We start from the raw sequence: 21,810 nt of genomic DNA on the forward strand, positions 1-21,810 counted from the left end.
TACCCATTGTTTGTTTTTGTTGTTATTCACATAAAGAAAGCTATGGCAGCCCACTCTTTGGTCTGCCTTGCAATTAAATTGGCCATGATGGTTAATGGGATTCATCTATGTATATGGATAGTGTATTTTAAAGGAGTTAAAACAAAAGGCTTTAGTATGACTATTCTATTTTTACTTTACAGAGAAAATTGAAATATTTAGTATTCCATATTTCAAATATTCCTCAATTTGATAACTTAAAAAATTTAAGAGTTTTATTTAAATTCTAGGTAATTAGCATACATTGTAGTTATCAGTTTCAGGTGTATCATACAGTGATTCAGCACTTTCATATATCATCATCGGTTTATGAATGGATAAAAATGGTTTTTTTACAAATAAAAAACATACTTTGACTCCCTTCTTCATTTAACTTCAAAATTGAAACTCACTGGCATTTGATGATGGCAATTATATTAAAGATTAACAAGCTGATTCCTTTCCCAAAAATGCTTTTTCAGATGTAGTCCTGGTGACAATGTAGAATGCCTATTTCTCTAGGGTACACCTTGGATAATGTGGACTTTGAAAATTCAAGTTACACCCAAGATTCCTTTCCGGGGTGGTTACTCATCTGGACCACAGACATGCAGGACCTGTCTGAAAGAGACCTGGGCATCCAGCAGGCTTCACCAGTGAGTCATCCCTTTAATACAGCAAAACCTTAGAGGGAAAAGCAGGGAGGATATATTGGTTGTTAGGAAAATGTAGACTACAGGTGGAAAATGACATCCTCAATTATTAATAAGATCTAAGGTGCGAGTCACATAATTGTTCTAAATTTTAAGAATGATGGAGAGCATGAACCCTTTCTTTAAGTTGGTAAGAGGTCCCCATAAATGCCTAAATTGTATAGATTTGCATATGGTTTTAAAATGCGATTTATAAAGAAGGTGGAGATCTCAACTCCCTTGATCATGTCTCTCTCTATATATATATGTCTCAGTGTGTGTTTTAGTGCTCTGTGAAGTGTCTTGCCCCAGAGCCTGAGCTGAACCAAGCAGCCTTGACCTCAGTGAGCTAACTGGCACCATGAAATTATTAAATGTCTTTCTGCTCCTCTCTCTGGCTCTTTTCAGCATTTTCTCAGGTGAGTTTATTTTTCTTTAAAATTATAATCCACTATTTATACTGAACTGGAAATAAGTGTTTTTCTCTACCACATTTCACAACTCTAACAATTTGGATATTCAGGCAATCCTGAGATCATCATAATCATGATAATGATTATGATGATGAATATGGTGATAGTAATGATAAAAATAACTTTTTTGTTGAGCATATATTATATTCCAGGCATGTACTAAAAGCTTGTATGCATTATATCCAATAAACTTGCCAAGGTATTTATATCTATATTCTATATATTAAAAAAAGAACATGGCACAAAGAACTTAAGAAAATTAACCAAAGGACTTGTGACTAGTAAGTAGAATTTAGAATTTGAATCCAAGACTTCTAGACATTACAGTTGATATTTGTTCCACAGAACTAGTCTAGAGGATGACTAATTGTAACTATTAGTTTGGCTTCTAAGACAAAAGAAAGATTTTCTATCCTCATTATTCTTATAACTGGGCTGCAAAGAACTGAAATTGAAACAAGGAGGAAAAAGGTAGCTCAGAGAATGCTTCAGAAAAGTGAGTGAATCTTAAACTGCAGAAACATAAATGCTGGTAGTGAATTAATCCTTCAGGCAGGGACTATCTTTTGTCACTTTAGTGAACAATGGCCATATATTCTATCAATTCAGATCGTTTAAAGGATCATTACAGTTCAATATGAATTTTTCATCACAGGATCATGTATACAAACAGGGCCACGGTTCCTATTTATTTCCTTCTTTATTATTCTCTTCTTTGCCGTTGCAGTGAACAAAGCACATGCTACAGAGTTGAGGCCCAAAAATAGGCGCACATCTGCCACTAATGGCCTGTGTCACCTGGAGAAATAGCACATTTCGAGATCTTCTCTCCTTTGTAGAATGCTAGAAATGAGTGTGTCCTGGAACTTCCATGTGTGATACATCATTTTCTTGTGACAAAAGTGGTTGAGTTTTGTTGCTTTCAGAGGATATTCTCATTGGATCTGGTTGATCAATACCAGACACTAACACTAAAACAGAGTCCTTCACCAATATATCATTATTTGGGAAGGCACAGTACCTAAGAGTCTTAATGTGCCAAAAGAAATGAATCTCAGTTCTGGCATTTCCTTTTTACAGCTGTGTGATAACCCTTCTGTGTGTCATTTTCCCCATCTGTAAAAGGGGGATGTAAAAAGGCTAGCCCTACATGGTGGTTTAAATGAGAAAATGCGTGCAAAGTCCTTGACATAGTGAGTGGGACATAGTAAGAGTTCAACGAACGCCTATTAACATTGCCGTTATTAAAGTTTAATAATGAGAATACGGAGCTGGACTCAGACATTGTAAATATTAATTCTGCGTCTGCCTTGACATTTCCTACCTAGGAGACATTGGGCAAAATCTCTCCTCTTCTGATCAAAGATCTATATAGTGGAGAAATGACTAAAAATTGTCACACTGTATTTTCATAAAACTCATTTGAACTGGTAGTAAAAATATAGACTTCCCTGGCCCTATTTGATCTTATACAGTGGAATTTTCAAGTGGTTGTCCTTAGAATCTGTACTTTGTTGTTGTTGTTGCTGCTGCTGAAATTGCACTTTGCTTATTTACTTTTTTAGTAGAGAAATCCTCTTTTTTTTTTTTTTTTTACTGAACTCTAGTTGGTGCACAGTGTTACATTAGTTACAGGTGTAGAACGTAGTGATTCAACACTGTGCATACACCATGCGTACACTGTGCTCTGCTCACCACAATTGGAGCTACCGTCTAGTAACCCACCTCACTGCTGCAGAAAGGTTGGTCATCGCTACAGTAGATGTTATTAACTTTTAAATTTAAAAGCCTTGTGCTGCCCAGCACTAGAAAAGGATCACACTTACTCATCCACTTTCCATCATCAAAGTGGTCTTGGGCTTACATGTGAGAAGTGTTCTTGACATTGGAGTACCACAGAAATGGCCAGAAATCATCAGGAGCTCCTTCCAGAATTGAACCTAAGACTTTTATATAAGTATTTTAAACCACTGAGCGAATTAGCCACAACCTAAAACTCACACACATAATCCTAAAGGTGGAAGAAGACGCAAGGTGGAGAGAAGCAAGACTGTATTTATGGACATTTTTCTCTTTCAGGAATTTAGAAGGATGTACCAGGAGAATGAGTCATAGAAAAGAGAATGAGTTTGTCCTTATGAGTCTATATTTATGCCAAGGTCTTTAAAGCTGGTTGAGTATAAAGGGCAGAAGTGCAATGTGGGGCTCAAAGAACAACAAATGTAGTGCCTTCTCCAACTACCTGTAACAAAGACTTTGGGAAGGGACTCCACGCACTGAACGCTTGAACATCAAAGTTAGAGGAAATTTTCCAAGCCGGCCTCTAACCAAGTGAAGCCAGAGATGAAAAAGTCACTCCCAGATAAATGAGTGACTTGACCATGACTGTCACATGAATCTCCAGACCCTTATATTGTTTCCTCTGACCTCACCCCAACCTCCAGGAAATATTACCCCATCATAGTTCATGTGCTTATATCCATTTCAAACTTCCTACTACTCCCTAAGAAGCAAACACGTGTAAAAAATAAAACTACCATGTCATGATTTGTTGAGCTGACCAAGAACCAAGAAAAAGAATCATGCCTGGCTTGGAGGTGCCTAATTTTGCAAATCTCACTTTTTTGCACATTCAGAGACTACATTGTTTGAATTTTGTGCTTTTTTTTTTTTTTAGGTGTCTTCAGTCAAGAAGGACAGGTCAGTACATATTTTTTACCTTTTATTCAGACCTGGGTGGTGTTTGGCTGGAATTCCCTGGCCAAAGAGAGGTTTGCCTGTGGGTAAAAGAGCAGAAACAAAGAACAAGCGTACCAAGTGCAGAAATCAGAAGCAACTCCTTTTTTTTTATGTGTTTTATTTTTGAGAGACAGAGAGAGACAGCACGAGCAGGGGAGGGTCAGAGAGAGAGGGAGATACAGAATCTGAAGCAGGCTCCAGGCTCTGAGCTGTCAGCACAGAGCCTGACGTGGGGCTCGAACCCATGAACCATGAGATCATGACCTGAGCCGAGGCCAGACGCTTAACCGACTGAGCCACCCAGGCACCCCGCAACTCCTTTTTTAACTGTAATATCTCTACGAATATACTGTGTTCCATTTGAAGATTCTAAATGCCCATTCTGAGATTTTGTTCAAGTGAAATGAGTTTAAATAAAAACGGGATGAATCTGTGATAGCGCCGATGCTCTATCTCTGATTTCACTGTGTGATCTTGGGCAAATTACTCAGCTTCTCTGAGCTGTAATTTCCACAACTCTAGAAAAGGAATCATGTTATTCACCTCGTAGAATTAGATTTAAGTTAAATAAACTACTTGGGAGCATTTGGTCAAAGGATGACTTAGCAATTAATTGTTACCAGCTTATCAAGGGGTTATTAGGACAGAGGCTGTTACTTTATATTTAGAAGTAAGGCAGCCAAGGGAGCAAACTTGTATGTTTTGCCCTGGGTATATGCAAACTGAGTCACTCAAATTTAAATGCAATTTGGGTTAAAATAGGAATAGGCATGAGTTATCTTCATGACTTGGCTGATTATTCCACCGACTTTTTTCCAGTTTTCTTGTTCTATCAAAGGACAACACAAACAAGCGGCATTTGCTCTGCCAATCCTGTCCCTGTGTCTGTACTGAACGTTTTTATTTGACTTGGCCTTGGTTCTTGAAAATCCTTGTTGTGCTCAAGAACTCTTGGCTTCCAAAGTTTCCAGATACCACTGCCAAATGACTGGAGTTAGCAAAGGAGCTGAAAAATATTTTCAAACCCTAGTATACCTACCACTTGCATAAAACTTTTACTTCAAATTTTAGCATCTCAGAAATTGATGCATGACTTACAATCGATGATGCCTTACAGTTAACTGCCGGTGTGTATGTGTCTGTGTGTGTGTGTGGGCACACTCATGCACTTGTACCCTGGTGCACATGCACATGTATTGCTCTGTGTAGTCGTACATTGTAAAATTGATTTATTCCTATATTTAAATATATGTGGCAGCACAGTCTATGTTAAATATCAAAACAAACAGAAAGGACATCAGATCGAGACAAACATTTCACATCCCATTAGGTGGTAATATATAATAAGGCTATTATACATAGATTTAAAATATAAGGAATTTAACCCTAGTTTTCTCCTTAACACACAAGTTGCTTCTCTTCTTTCAGCTTGGAATTCCAGATGAGATTTTTAATGTTTTCTAGGGCTCATTTAAAATCTGCTATTTACTGATTCTTTTCCTTTAGATGGACCCAAGTCTTAGAGTCTGCTTGCCTGAGGGTCACGGGGGATGCTTCCTCAATATGAAGACCCCCAGGCACCAGGCCAGACTTACTGAATAATAATCACACACCTGGGGAGATTTGAATCTACATTCTAGGTAATTATCTGATCCTGGGAAGCACGGACTTTCCAGCACTCAAACGCACTGGAGACAGTATAGACGAGTCCTTGTTCCAATACTTACAGGCAGCGTGATCCAAGGGATGTCTCTTGCCTTCTTTTTGCCTCTGTTTCCACATTGCTAAAATGAAAATATGGATTCAATGATCTCTAAAGCCTCTTCTGGCCTTAGGGATCTGAATCCTACGAAGGCTACTGTTTCTCTTTCGTGTGGCTGGAAGGACAGTGACTGTCCCATTACCAGACAGAAGCTGAAGCTGTCGTTAGGAGCATGCCTGCTCAAGTCTGATCAAGCCAGTACAAAAGGGAGAAAGATTTTCTCTAACACCAAAGTCATTTTTCTGATGCCAAGAAATCTCTCCATGATGGAGCACCTGATGGGGAAATTAGAGTGAGCAGTTTAAATTATTGGCTTGTAACAGCTTCACATTCTCTCTAAGAGTTCAACCAAACAAAAAGCATGTTCCTAGACTTTTGGATTTCATAGTCTTGTAAAATGTTCCCTGTAAATGTAAATGACTAATATGCTGCAAGCTCTTTAATTTGCCAAGTAGGAACATTAAATAACATAAAAATAATATAGTAATAACAATTATTAAAAATAAAACTACTATTTACCCTCACCAGCCTTCATTAAAAGAAATTATAGTGTCATACCAAAATGCTGGAAAAACATAATCTCAAAACAACGATAGAATTTTTAACAGAATAGATTTTGCTTTTAATTTTTTTAATGTTTTATTTATTTTTGAGAGAGAGAGAGAGAGAGAGAGAGAGAGAGCGCTTGAGCAGGGGAGGGTCAGCGAGAGAGGGAGACATAGAATCTGAAGACTGGCCTGAGGCTCCGAGCTAGCTGTCAGCACAGAGCCTGATGCAGGGCTCAAACCCACGAACCGTGAGATCATGACCCGAGCCGAAGCTGGATGCTTAACCAACTGAGCCACCCAGGTGCCCCTAGATTTTGCTTTTAGAACCACTCCCTACATTGTCTTTAATTTTCTTATTTCCCTACCAGCCTGTGTATTTAGGAACATAATCTTAAGGATCTGTTTAAACAAATATTACAGATTGGAATTAACATAACAAACTGCTTGAAACTAATAATTGTCAACCATTTTCTTTTTACAATAATTTTAAGATATCTATGTTTATTTCTACTAGTATTTTTAAAAATTTTTTAATGTTTATTTATTTTTGAGAGAGAGACAGAGTGCAAGCAGGAGAGGGGCAGAGAGAGGAGTCACACAATCTGAGGCAGGCTCCAGGTTCTGAGCTGTCAGCAGAGCCCAATGCGGGGCTTGAACTCACGAACTGTGAGGTCATGACCTGAGCCTAAGCCGGACGCTTAACCAACTGAGCCACCCAGGCACCCTTTCCTGCTAGTATTTTAAGACAAAGCCATGGTAAGTTTTAGTATAGTTAGTTAAACAATGCTCCATGGATGAAATATGTTTGGGACAGTTCATTTTTCCTAATCAGCTTGCATTAACTGATAGTTAAGATGCTGACAGAATAACTAAATACAACGTGGCAGCGTTAACCAGAATCTCTAACTACCGGTAGGAGAACTCAGGCTTTACACAGAGGACCTATCTCACTCAAGTTTACCAACAGCAGTAAAACTGTGCAATCAGCATCTTCCGACACTAGACCCCACATAGTAAGCTTCTGTGGCTGCACACTACCTCTGATCAGCAATAGAAAGCCATTGTGCCATATGTGTGGATGCATAGTTTTCTTTTTTTTTTTTTAGTTTATTTATTTATTTTGAGAGAGCACAGGGAAGAAGAGGGTGGAGAGAGGGAGAAAGAGACAGTCCCACGCAGGCTCCAAACTGTCAGCACAGAGCCTGACACCAGTCTCCATTTAACGAACTTCAAGATCATGACCTGAGCCGAAATTGAGAGTTGGACGCTTAACTGACTGAGCCACCCAGGCACCCTGAGCAGCATTATTTTCTAAACAAATACGTGTTAGTGTTAACAATCCTCACTTCATAAGTAAAAAAGTGCTTATGATGAAAACAGTCGTTTAAAATAAGCAAACTTGTTTCCACATGCAGTAGGGATTTGGGAACTGGAAGGAATTGGAAACAGAGAGCAGAAATCATTGCATTAACTCAGGAAAGAAACGTTGAAGGTGGTGACAGGTCATAAATTTGGAATTGGTGAAGAGGGACATAGGGTGAAGAAATACATGAAAGGTGACACTTGCAAGGGGAAAGAAGTGGCAATGTTTTAACCTGAGGTAGGTGAAGAATCTGAAGAATGGTGCTGTGGTAAAAAGTGGGGATAAAAGGAATGTAAAACTAGTTTGGAGGGAGAGATAAAGAGTTATATTTTGGCATGTTAGTATTAAGTGTGAACCAAATCATTGACTAAAGTTACTCTATATACTTCGTCTATTCTCACCTTTACTGAAAAATGCTATCTATGCGTATAAATCAGTTCCTTTCTCTATCATACCCCTCCCTGACTTGGCTTCTGCTTCCCCTGTCTTCACACTCCTTCGACGCTGCCAAATGTGCTCTAAAAAAATTTTTTAAGAAAAATTAAAGAAAAAGACCCCTTTGAGGACATAGTCATTATTCATGATTTCTTTATGATATGTGCTGTTTGATCAGCCCAATCATTTTTGGAACTCTCTCCTTGCTTCTACACTACGCCAGTACCCTGGCTCCCCAACTGTTTCTCTTCTTCCCTTCATTGTCTTTTCTGCTTTCTTCCCAAGTATTCATTATTGGCATTTTCAAGAAAATTCTATGTACTTAATTTTGTCTCTAAGAACATATATCTTCCCAGATGATACTGATGAGTTCCAGACTTTTTTTTCCCTTGAGTCTTCATCAAAATCTCAAACTCTACTTCCTGATTGTCAGAAATATACCATCCTCAACATTTCTTACCTGAGCCAATGCAGTGAATTCTGCTGTTTCTAATTCCTCCAAGTTTCAAAATACCTGCTGCATGTGCTGATTTTAAACGACTGTTTTTATTATAGTATATTTTTGCTTAAGAAGTCCTACACTCTGGTGTGTGTGTGTGTGACTGTTTGTGTTTGCAAATTTTCATTGGCTTTATGTGTAGAACTAAAGTGCTAGACTAGAGTCAGTAATCCTGGCTCTTTAGTTGATTTAGTAACCATACAAGCTCATTTTCCAGACCAGTTAAAGGATGTGGTAGTCACTATTAGCAAAACAAAACAAAAAAACAAAAAACCAGATTTGGGTACTAAAAGTGTCACTCTTTTCCAGAATATTTTAGAGGGCACAGTTCTTTGAAGAACCACAAGGGGTCACCCAAGCACCCAGAAGCTGTCTCTGGAGACTCAACTAAGGAAATAAATGGGAGTGCTTGGTAAATCCAAGACCAATTTTAAAAACATCCAAAAATTCACTAAAATAGGATAAGAAATAATGGGCTCCAGAAATTGTAGACTGTGATACAATTTACATTGTTAGTATTGGTAGTAGCAATCTTCCAAATACCTGGAGCTTTACAAAGTGTTTTCCAAGGATTTATCATCACAGTTAGGGTAGGCCTGCACGAAAAAACTTGTGTTTCACACTTCTAGCCCAGCGCTATTTCAAATATCCTACCCTGATTTTCTATAACTCTTACATGACCACCTTGGATTCTTATAGCAACTCTAGCAGTAAAGCATAGAATCTGTTATTTCTTTTTCAAATTTTTAATTACAAAAATTGAGGCATAGATATTGAGTACTTTGTCCAAGATGGCACAACTAGTTAATGGCGAGCAGCAGAACAAGTTCTATGACAGGATCCTTCAGCTCACTTCGGGGATCATTAGAGGCCACTACAATTTGATAGTGTGTAGTCTGAGGAAGTGTGTTCATACACCATTCGAGTGGTTTGGTTTTAATTGTTGAAATCTTTTATTCTTCCTAGTCATTCCAGGGAGCAGTGGAAGGGGGAAGTGGGCTTGGGAGAGGAGGTTGTGTCTAGACACTCTTACAGTGTCTTCCCAACTGCCTCTACCATATCTGCTTCCCAACTGCCTCTTCCATATCTGCTTTCTAAAGGACAAAAGAGGCTGGATTGCAAGATTAGAGGGCCGACTGCCAGGGAAAGGTGTCTTAAGAAGGCATCTCTCTCATGTAAGAGACTTTCTTTTTTCCTTTTCCTCACTGACCTGACAGTAGAGACACACATACCTCGAACCGACATGCCCTGTCCTCAGCTTCCACACTGCCTGTGCCTGGCCCACTGTGGCCTCCATCATACAGTGTGCCATAATGATCTATGTCATCTCTATTTCCCTAATGTAGATGAGATTATGAGCTTACTGAGAGAGTGTCTGTAACTTATTCCTCTTTGTATCACCAGCACCCAGCACTCTGTTCTCCAAATTACTAGTACCCATTGGCTGTTTATGGAATAAATGAAAATATCAATGATGATTCAGGTTTTACAGTTCTTTCTTGACTCAAGCACACAGTCGCAAATGTGTACATCAGTGACTTAAATGTAAAATACAAAACAGCTTTCAAGAAGGAAGTGTCCTATGATTTATAATGCCGCAAAGATTTTCCAGCCTTTTTTCCATTTGGAAACCTACAGGAAAGATTACTCTCCCAGAGGTAGGAAGAAAGGATGGAGTTTTCTTTAAGAGTGTGGGAGAAAGTGGGACTCGAGGTCAAACTATAAGAAGCCTCTCTCGTATGCAATCATGCTCTAAGATCTCTGATAAATACCATACTGCCCAACATCAACAGTACAAGTGACTAATTTCAATAGAAATCTATATTTGATAGTCTCAGGTGCCTTAAACCTGATATATGTGATGATATTTTTAAACTCAGTTGTATAATTATTTGCTGAGTGTTTTTCGATGCAAACCTTTAGAGACTTTTGTCAATATATAATGGTTTACATAATATTCTTGAACAAATGATTCATTTCACCTGTCCTCATACATCCCCCTAATAAGGTGCTTTAATAAAGTCTACGTCTTGACTCTGAGTGTGGTCAAGGGTGCATAGTAACCGTTGGTCTTTATTTCTCTCAGTGAGGATGTGTTGGAAGTCAGCCTCAGTAGATTTTTGGAAATTTGGATTAGCAACGAGAAATATTATGTCTAAGCACTGAAATCATTGTGGTATTGATTGTGTGGCATTGGTAAGCCACATAATTTTCTTGAGGATCACTATTCATATATATAAACTGGTTAATATAACATTATTCAATGTATATCTCAGGGGGGTTTTTTGACACTCAACTCAACTAATCCACATAAAAATTGTTTAAATATTATGAATCCATTAATAAGCATAAGATAGATGCAGTAAAGTATGGTCCCTGCATTTATGTTTAGATGTTACTTCATTTCAGGGGCCCCCGCGTGGCTCAGCTAGTTAAGCATCAGACTCTTGATCTCGGCTCAGGCCTTGATCTTAGGGTCATGAGTCCAAGCCTGGTGTTCTCCTCTGAGCTGGGTGTGAGGCCTACTGAAAGAGAGAGGGAAGGGAGGAAGGAAGGAAGAGAAGAAGGAAGGAGAAAGAAAGAAAGAAAGAAAGAGAGAGAGAGAGAGAGAGAGAGAGAGAGAGAGAGAGAGAGAGAGAGAGAGAAGGAAAGAAAGAAAGAAAGGAAAAGAAAAGGAAGGAAGGAAGGAACAATAACTTCATTCCACACAGCTGACAGTTGGAGGTGCTGTTTGACCTATTACATATTGCCTATACCCTGTAAAAAAATGAGTCAAATGTCATTTGCACACCAAATACTTCCTCAGTTGACAGTGAATTGCAAAGAATCTTAAAACTCCAGGCTACTTCTAAAAGACTACTATAAGTAAGGAGATATATTAGTAGCATGGGTACTACCATTCCTTCTATAGAATCCATGATGATAATTGCTAATTAGTCATAGCTTATGTTCTCATCAAGGCTGGATCCAACCTCAGAATCCTTCTAAATAGAGCAGCTTAGGCACCCATTACTTTGCTTTCATAGTAAGCACAAAAGTTCAGATTCTACAAATAGACTCTGAGATAGAGGAAGTTACTAATAAAGACTTTAGAATGGTATTTGCAAGAGATGATAAATGGATGTAGCAGCACGGAGAAAACTAACAAGCCATCAGATAACGTCTGGGAACTCTTTGCTTCCAAGAAGTTCCTTGCAATATAGTCCATATCTTTATAGCAATAAAGGAGTGCTCTTAGAGTTAAATTACTACAGTGAAAGAAAGAGGAAAGAAAGGAGGAAGGAAGAAAGGAGGGGAAGGTGGAAGAAAAGAAAAAGCAAGCAGCATTTAAAGTCCAAAAACGACTGTCATTTGGAATAATTTAGTGTTGGAGCAAAAAGTCCTACCCATAGCATTTGCCTCACTCCTTATATGAGGAGAGAGCATCTGCCGTACACCATTAACTTTCTCCTGAATACGGTAACTCAGAAATGGGTTTCCTGTGTCTCATAGGGAAAGTCTCAGTTACGTTTTATAAATTCTAGTTAAGCAGCTAAGGAAAACTATTTTCTATTTCAGGAAGCTTTACATCATGGGTGGGTGTGTGTGTGTGTGTGTGTGTGTGTGTGTGTGTGTGTGTGTGTTTAAGTTTACCCAAAGCTTCTGTTCTAAGGGACAGTCCCATGGACAAAATGCACTAATACCAATGTCACTGTGCTTACGTTGGTAGGTTGACTGCGGTGAGTTCCGGGATCCCAAGGTCTATTGCACGCGGGAATCTAATCCCCACTGTGGTTCTGATGGCCAGACATATGGCAATCAATGTGCCTTCTGTAAGGCGGTGGTGTGAGTATCATATTCATCAAACTCAGAGCATGAGAAGCTTGGAGAAAATTTATCATCAATAAAAATATTTTATCCAAATTATTTTTAGGCATTTTATTCTATACCAAATTATATGTTACTAAGATACCAATTTCCATGCATTCTTCTCTTTTGTTTTAATGAAAAGAGCCTTTCAGGAAAGGATAGAGGAAAAAATTATCCTTTATTATTCAGACTAGTCAAACTTTACAGTTAGCATACTAGGAAGATTCTATCAAGGACCAATAATTATTTTTTTAATTTATTAAAATCTTTATTTATATTTGAGAAAGATAAAGAGCACAAGCAGGGAAGTGGCAGAGAGAGAGAGAGAGACATAGAATCTGAAGCAGGCTCCTGGCTCCAGGCTGTCAGCACAGAGCCCAAGCGGGGCTTGAACTCCCAAAACGTGAGTTCATGACCTGAGCCAAAGTCGGATGCTTAACCTACTGAGCCAACCAGGTACCCCAAGGACCAATATTTATTGAATTTACACATTTATAATGAACAGAACAGATGCTGTAGGTTTTAGCTAATAAAACTGTGACCTTCCCAGTAGATCAGTTTACAATTAATAAAAATTTATTCAATCAATCAGTCTTTTAGTCTGATTGATTACTGTACAACAAAGGGAATTATAACCCTTGTTTAACCCAGATGAAAGTTGTCTCACTTTCTTTTGTTAGAGTTTCTTCTGTGAATGTCTTAATTACCCTCAATTTCGCTGTAAAATTCCTAAGCACAGATATTGTATAACTCCCTATTAATAATAGGAAAGCCAAGCATACAGAATGCAAATTAATAAATACTGAATCAACATGTAACAAATATGTGCCTACTTGCTTATGTAACATATCCAATTACCATCAAACTTTTCCCAGAAGAAAGGCAATAGGGTAAGATGAGATTTGATTTAATGGACACCTACTACTGGGAAGGACTGAATATATGATCTTCTGGAAAATGCAAATACCTGAACATTTGGCTCAACTTCTTACATCTGTCAGGACACTAGAGTCCTTTCGCCACTACCTCTCCTGTCACTTTTACCTCTTCCAGTTGTATACATACTTTGTCAGACAACGAACAATTGAAACCAAAAGGTCTAAGCCTGGATAAAACTCTGAAATTTGTTTACATTTCATGCTTTCTGTAATTTGTCCAGATGTCATCTCTGAGTACATCTAATTAACCTCTGCCATGTCATAAATGTGAAGAAATATAGAATCACCTGACTGCATGGACTATGCCATAATCAAACCTTTTTCCAACCTTTGTGATGAATACTGATGATACTGAACTGAGCACGCATTTGTCTTTCTTTTTTGTAGGAAAAGTGGTGGAAAGATCAGCCTAAAGCATCAAGGAAAATGCTGAAGTTTTGTGCAGGGTTTGTGCTGACTTCCAACAGCTGCTTTTCTCACTTCTGTTTTTCTCTAAAGGATTCTTTAAATTTATAGACACTCCTTCTACTCCACTTACTGTAGTTCAATATATATCTATTTCCCTGGATTTGCTGGTCAATAAAGTACATTCTGTAGAGGCACTGCTTGTGTTTTTCCTTTGAGATCAAGAAGACACACAGATAAAATATGGACTAATTGAGCTGGCATAAATGTTGGATAAAAAGACCTATTTTTTTTGGATCTAAATCAATCAAGCAGTCGCTGTGGGATCTTGGGAAGATCTCTTCCCCTCTCTTATTCTTACAGTTGCTGTGTGGATGGTGGAGGATTTTTAATGGTGTGATACTACATTATGCTTATGGTTGTTTTATAATATCTATTATTTAAGCTGTAGATTATATAATATTGTTTCTTCCTAATTTTAGGAAAAGTATTTTCTATAAAAATAAAATGTTCGGGGCGCTTGGGTGGCTCAGTTGGTTAAGCCTCCGACTTCGGCTCAGGTCAGATCTCACATTCCTGGGTTTGAGCCCCGCGTCAGGCTCTGTGCTGACAGCTGGCTCAGAGCCTGGAGCCTGCTTCCTGTTCTGTCTCCTTCTCTCTCTGACCCTCCCCCTCTCATGCTCTGTCTCTCTCTGTATCAAAAATAAATAAAGCATTAAAAAATTAAAAAAATAAATAAATAAAACGTTCACCCTCTCTAGACCAGAGCTTTCTCAACTTTTTGGAATGGTGGATTTATGCAGATAGATGTTATCCTTCATGTATACAATTGAATAGGACCTAACCTAACTGGGGGATGTATCTACTATTTAGATGAAGAGCCAGGGGGTGGATTAAGTTGTGCTAAGGAAACTATACACTCTTGCAATTGTGAGGTTTGTGCTCTTCCATACTTACAGACTATTCCTTTTGCTGGAGAAAAATGATCACATAATATATAAGTAGGGTAAAGTAATTATAAGAGGGTGGACGATTGAGTCACACGGACCAGAATGTGGGTCATGACTCTTACATAAGCTATTTGTTTTTTAACAAGTCATTTGACTTCTCTGATTTATGAAGTACTCATCTTTAAAATGCGGACACTAGTGTCTACATCCTAAATTTATCATGAAGATTAAGAAAATGAAGCATGTAAGCAGTTAAATGATCTCTGATGTGTGTGTAACAAGAGCTCAAAAATCCATAGATTTTGCTATATGCCTTCTGTCTTCAGTTTCAGCATTATACTGTCTTCACTGCCCAGGATATTTTTGTTCTTTTTCTTCGTATTTACATAGCATTTTTTGTTTACCTTCTGTTCCTTTAACATTTTTGAAAATTCTCATTACGTGAGTTTCTTTCTCTGTCCGCTTTTTATCTGTATATACTAAGTGCCCTGCTCGTTGGGGAAATTAGGTTCTTTTCTCCTGTTTAGTTCCTACTCCCTGAAGTAATGTGTTATTTGTAACGGAGGCACAGAGGCACTATGTGTAGTTTGGAAACTGAGTCATTGTGCACCTTTGAACGTATGCCTCCCAATGTGGTCCCCTCCTCCTTTCTCCCTATTGGAGCAGTCCCCACCCCCCAGGCAGGTTCCTGTCAGCTGTCCACGCAAAATGTGTATTCCCACCTTGCTTTTCTGTCTGGACTGGAACGCGTCTTGGACCACCCTGTGTCACTCAAACACATCTTTTACTTACATCTTAAGACTACCATTTATTTCAAGGTTTATTTCATGTGCCACAACTGAGTAAATAGTTAAATTACTAACTCTTATGTAGTTCTGAGCGATTCTTTGGGGATAGAAAGGAAACAAACAAAAAATAAACCACAGAAGGCCAGAAATCTTGTATTTCTTAGAAAGCAGAAGCAAGTCACATATAAAATAATGAATGGTCAAAAATACAGGAGTTTGGGTTCAGAGATGTACACGCTTTTCAAACTGAGGTTTGACAGTGAATCCACACTTAAGATTTATCCATATCATATTTTGCAAAGATTACAGAGAAGAAAAGAATGTAAACATGTAGTGTAGTCTTTCTTTAACATGTCATGTAGTCCTCACTGTGATATGCATAGTGGAGTTGTTAAGAGGGAAGGGTACCGATGCCTGCAATTCACTTTGAATAATGTCAAAGATGGATTAGTGGACAGATACCCAACAAAACTAGCAAAGGAAAATAGTAATGGTACAATCTAGCTGGAGGGTTTTAAGGGATTCACTAAAACTTATTTTAATATTGCTGTATGTTTAAATTTTTTCATGAAAAGTGTTTTTGAATAATTTTTTTAAATACAGAGGTTCTAACAGATGCAGATACTCATAATTCTGTTTACGTTGCTCCTCACTGTGATAGCCAGGACAGAACATACTGTTCCAGGTATGGTTTGTACTCTTCTCTTCAAAGCATAAAAAAATAACATCGTTGATCTGAATGCTCACATCTATCATCATACCTTCAAATGACCATGGGAACTTGTCAAAACTGGATCATACCAATAACCACTAGCTATCCCCAGGCATTTTTCTTCTCATGCCAGATGTTGCCAAGTCGCGTCGTCTTTCTCATCTATTTGCCTCTTACTGGGTTTTTTTTGGTTTTTTTTTTTTTTTTGGAAGCTAAATTCATTGCAGAAACAATGTGGTATGTCAATGATTAGACTCGAGTGAGGGAGGCTTGTCTGTGCCCATGAAAAGTTTTCTTGAAGTAGTTTACATAAGCTTACACACCACATACACACACACACACTCTAAAATCAAAGAGGAGCGGCGCCTGGGTGGCTCAGTCGGTGAAGCATCCAACTTCGGCTCAGGTCATGATCTCGCAGTTTGTGAGTTCCAACCCCATATCGGGCTCTGTGCTGACAGCTCAGAGCCTGGAGCCTGCTTCGGATTCTGTGTCTCCCCCTCTCTCTGCCCCTCCCATGTTCATGCTCTCTCGCTCTCTCTCTCTCTCTCTCTCTCTCTCTCTCTCTCTCTCTCGCTCTCTCTCTCGAAAATAATAAGTAAACATTAAAATTTTTTTAATAAAATAAAAGGGCGGAAAGACTAGGGAAAATAGTAATTAAGATAAAAGTCTAAAATAATTCACTACTAACAAATCAGGTTAACCAATCTATTACTGATTACCCATGTTCACAGTCGTAAGGACCCAAACATTATCACATTTAAATTTAGCAATAGCTGTTAAGACGCAGCCTCATTTTATGGAAGAGGAGGCTGAGATAGAGAGATGTAAATGATTTGTCCATGATCTCATAGTCAGGGAGTTGCAGAGTCTTGAGATGGTGACGTCAATGCTATATTTGTAAACTACCTTTCATAGAAGCCTAGTAATTTGAGTGACTTGGATGTAAGTGTTGAATTGGAGGGATTAGTCCTATATATTTGGAGACATAGAATAAGAAGTATTCAGGGAACCTGGGTGGCTCAGTCAGTTGAGAGTCTGACTCTTGATTTCAGCTCCGGTCATGATCCCAGGGTTATGGGATTGAGCTCCACAAGGGACTCCATGCTGAGCATGAAACCTGCTTAAGATTCTCTCTCCCTCTGCCCCTACCCTACTCAGACACTCATTCTCATGCTCCTTTTCTTTCTCTAAAATTAAAAAAATAATAATAAATAGATTTATCAAAAGCTTAAAAAAATATGTAAAGAGGGTGACAGTATCTACCATAATTCCCAATGTGCAAACAATGATGTCCATTTTACCTGCCATACCCTGACAATTCCTGGTTCAAAGAGGCTACTAACTGTGAACTGGCATTTTGTGAAAGGCTTTTGGTCTTTCTTCAACTTTCTTCTTTTCTTCCTGAGATTTGGTATCTGTCACTTTGCAGAATTTTGGTGCATTTCACTTTTGTATTTTGACCTAAGGGAAAATAAACAGAACATATTTCTCCTCCTTTCATGTGAAAAGATTTAGTCCTAACCTAATAAGAGAAGGGTATCCTTGCCTAGCCCCATTTAGCTTACTAGTTACTCTTTAGATGTGGTAAGACATGTACACTAAAAGCATATACATCATAAAGCACAATTCCATAAGTTTTGGTATATTGTGTTTCCATTTTCATTTGTCTTAAATGTTTTTTTTTTTAATTTCCCTACTGATTTCTCCTTTGACCCATTGTGGAGGTTTTTGTGGAAATGTGTTGTTTAATTTCCCCATATTCATAAATTTTCCAGTTTTCCTCCTGTTATTGATTTCCAGTCCCACAGCTTTGTAATCAGAAAAGACATTTATATGTCTTCAATTTTCTTAAAATTTTTAAGACTTGTTTTGAAGCCTAACAAATGACCTATCCTAGAGAATGTTCTATATGTGCTTGAGAAGAATGTGTGCTTTTGGATACACTGTTCTCTTTCACTTCGTCCATCTGGTCTAAGATGTAGTCCAATTTCAATATTTCCTTATTAATGTTATGTCCAGGTGATTTATCCACTGTGGAAGTGGGATATTGAAGTTCCTTAATATTATTGCATTGTTGTCTTATTTCTCCTGACTTTCTGTAAATATTTGCTTTACATATTTAGATGCTCCAATGCCAGGTGCATACATATTCACAATTGTTATATCTTCTTGATGAATTGATCTTTTTTATCATTATATAATGCCCTTTTTTGTCTCTTGTTAAAGTTTTGATAGAAGAAATTGAAGAAGACACGAATAAATGGAAGGATCTCTTGTATTCATAGACTAGAAGAATTAATATTGTTAAAATATCCATATTACCTAAACTGTTCCACAGATTCAATGCAATTTCTATCAAAATTCCAATGGTATTCTTCACAGAAAGAGAAAAAATTAATCCTAAAACTCATATGGAACCACAAAAGGCCCTGAATAGCTAAAGCAGGCTTGAGAAAGAAGAGCAAAGCTGGAGGCATCACACTGATCTCAAGTCATATTATAAAGCTGCAGGAATCACAGCAGCATGATACTGGCTTAAAAATGGTCACATGAACCAGTGGAGCAGAACCCAGAAATAAACTCATACATATATGGTCAACAAAGCTTCAACAAAGGTGCCAAGAATACAAAACAAGAAACATAGTTTTTTCAGTAAATGGCAGTGGCAAAATTGGATATCCACATGCAAAAGAATGAAACCAGACCTTTATTTTACATCATTTACAAAAACAGACTTGAAATGGATCAAAGAGTTAAACAGAAGATCTGAAGTAAAACTCCTAGAAGTAAGCAAAGGGAAAATTTCATGCCATTGGCCTTGATAGTGACTTTCTGGATATGGCATCAAAAGCACAAGCTACAGGTGCAAAACTAAACAAGTGGGATTACCTCATGCTAAAAAGTTTCTGCACAACAAAGGAAATGATCAACTAAATGAAAAAGCAACCTACAAATGGGAGAAAATATTTGCTATGTAACTGCCATGTAACTATGTAACTGATAAGGGGTTAATATCCAAAATGTATAAGGAATTCATAGAACTAAAATTTTGCAAAAAATTAATCTGATTAAAGAAGGAGTAGAGGAACTGAATAGACATTTTTCCAAAGAAGACATATACATGGCTAACAGATTCATTTGAAGATGCTGAATATCACTAACCATTAGTAAAATGCAAATGGAAACTACAGGGAGATACTACTTCACACCTGTTAGGATGGCTATTATAAAAAATTCAAAAGGTAAAAAGTTTGGGCTAGAATATGGAGTAAAAATGGGACATGTGGCTGGCTGAGTTGGTAGAGCGTGCAACTCTTAATCTCTTGGTTGTGAGTTCAAAGCCCATGTTGGGCATGGAGTCTACTTAGAACTTGCTTTAAATGTAAGGTTAGTTGAGGATGTGGGGGAAAAGAGCCTTTATACATTGTTGGTGAGATTGTAAATCAATACGTTCATTATGGAATATAGTGTGAACATTTCTCAAAAAATAAAAAATAAAACTACTATGTGGTTCAGCAATCCCACTTCTGGGTATGTATCTATAGGAAATAAGTTCCTGATCTCAAAGAGTTATCTGCTCTGCTACGTTCATTGCGACATTATTCACAATAGCCAAGATATGGAAACAACCCAAGTGGCTGTTGACAGATTAATAGTTAAAGAATTGTTGTATATATTGTTAAAGGATAAACTGATGCACACTAAAATTTATACATTGATTTGGGCAAACATTGATTCAAATCAGGCAGCACGAAACTTAAAATGGATAGGATCACGGACAGAAGCTACAGGAAAGACTTTTACATAGAAGATGGCTGTTTGCAATTAGTTTTTCTTATATTCCGTTTTCTCAGATTTGAATGTGTAGCTTGGGTTTACTTACTACACAAACCAAGACATTAAAGCTATTTCAATCCAACATCCTTCTAGTTTAATTACTTTAATGGTATATACAATTGAGTGTCCGTTTGCAATGACAAGGATGAAGCCAGAGGACATTGTGCTAAATGTAATAACGAGACCTGGAAAAACAAGTGCTACATAATGTCACATATATGTGGAATCTAAAAATGTCAAGGTCATAGAACAAGAAAGAAGAATGGCGGTTGCCAGAAATGGAAAAGGAGATGCAGAATGGGAGGGTGTTGGTCAAAGGGTACACATTTTTAATGATAAGAATAAGTAAGTTCTGAAGATCTATGAGCAAGGTGACTCGAGTTAATAGCATACTATTGAAAAAGTATGTAAGATCATCGGCTGAGAAAAGGGAGCAATAACGGGAGAGAGCACCACCCAGTTCTCAGGTTAGAACAACAATGGCAGTGACTTGAATTGTTTTATTTTTCACACGAATAGTTTGACTTCATAAATACAGTCCTCAAGTTCTCATTACACAGAAAACTGCTTGTTCACCTAATAAATCTAACCTATTTTGAGGTAACAATTTGGTTAGACGTGCAATACTTTGAAAAGAGTTTTATAGACTTAAGCAGACATCATTAAATACTTTCTTACTGAGAATTTCAAGAGACACTGAGCCCCTCCTACAGGTGTAATAACTAATTATAGGTTTATTTCTGGAACTTCCTGAAAACCTTCATAGTCTTTTATGCAAGTGAAACCAGCACAATCTCAAGAACACATCAACGCCTATGACTACATTCCACTTACCTATGGACACCAAACTTATTGTTTGTCAAATCCTAGAATCTGGGAAGAGATATGCTTCCTCTTACTAATACACTCTTCACATGGCTCGTTTGAAGGAAACTGTTGTATCATGCTACGTAGAAATACAACACTGCAGAAACACACCAAGAGGGAATTTCTGTTGGGTAGAAGTGTGCAGGCTAGCAGGCTAACACAAAAAGATAGCAAAGGAAATAATCACTCTTTTTCATAGATTTATTTCCTTGCTTTGCCAGTGAAAATGTCATGTCCTCCATGGGAGCCCTGGCAACCTTTGTGCTCCTCACCAGCTGTATCTGTACTAGAAATCACTGCTCTTGGTACATCTGTTCTATCAACAGTCTGTCTGTCTATTTTCTCCAGGGATACTGAGTCCTTGGAAGAAAACAGGTGTCTTCGGTTGGTGTCCTAGTAGCAACTGTAAGTGAAATCCTAACTTTCTAAGCCTCAATACTGTCACATGTATGATAATGATAAGACTTGACAGACTTAGGAAAAATGAATAGATATAATGTGTATAAAATCTCCATGCAAACTGTAAAGTGAGCTATTGTGTACCTATAAGGAAATATGTTTTTTATTAATAATAGTTTCAAAGGAAAATACCATCCAGTCCTGGGGACACAGCCCTGGTATGCACTCAGGAGGCTTACTGAGAATGAACTGGAGCTTCTTGCAATTTTTGCTTCTTGCTTCCTTTTTGTCTTTAGTTTCTGGTATGTTTATCTTCTTTTTAAAAATTAATAGGTATTATTTATAGATCATTTTTAAGATCATAGCAAAATTGAGCAGGATATACATAGGATCCTTAAAAATACCCTCCCCTCCTTCTCCACCTTCAACATATCCCACCAGTGGGGTGCGTTACTTACAATGATTCGACATTGACACATCATTATTAACCAAAGGCCATAGTTGAAAATACAGCTGCTCTTTGTGTTATACGT

The 21,810-nt window shown here is 37.8% G+C and overlaps 1 protein-coding gene across 1 annotated transcript; it reads left to right on the plus strand.

Annotated features, from left to right (window-relative positions):
• Positions 1–1,054: 1,054 nt before the first annotated feature.
• On the plus strand, positions 1,055–13,873 carry LOC115294794 (serine protease inhibitor Kazal-type 6). The gene is made up of 4 exons (XM_029942832.1): positions 1,055–1,129; positions 3,861–3,883; positions 12,239–12,354; positions 13,704–13,873. The coding sequence occupies exons 1-4, from the start codon at positions 1,072–1,074 to the stop codon at positions 13,747–13,749; spliced, it is 243 nt and encodes an 80-aa protein (XP_029798692.1). The 5' UTR covers positions 1,055–1,071; the 3' UTR covers positions 13,750–13,873.
• The last annotated feature ends 7,937 nt before the right edge of the window (positions 13,874–21,810 follow it).

This window comes from Suricata suricatta, chromosome 6, assembly GCF_006229205.1.
Source record: "Suricata suricatta isolate VVHF042 chromosome 6, meerkat_22Aug2017_6uvM2_HiC, whole genome shotgun sequence".
NCBI lineage: Eukaryota > Metazoa > Chordata > Mammalia > Carnivora > Herpestidae > Suricata > Suricata suricatta.

Excerpts from the sequence above, each read along its gene's own strand:
- LOC115294794 (XM_029942832.1), top strand. The coding sequence starts at position 1,072 with ATGAAATTATTAAATGTCTTTCTGCTCCTCTCTCTGGCTCTTTTCAGC. Across the intron at positions 3,884-12,238 it reads TCTTCAGTCAAGAAGGACAG|GTTGACTGCGGTGAGTTCCG; the intron begins GTCAGTACATAT and ends TTACGTTGGTAG. Across the intron at positions 12,355-13,703 it reads GCCTTCTGTAAGGCGGTGGT|GAAAAGTGGTGGAAAGATCA; the intron begins GTGAGTATCATA and ends TCTTTTTTGTAG.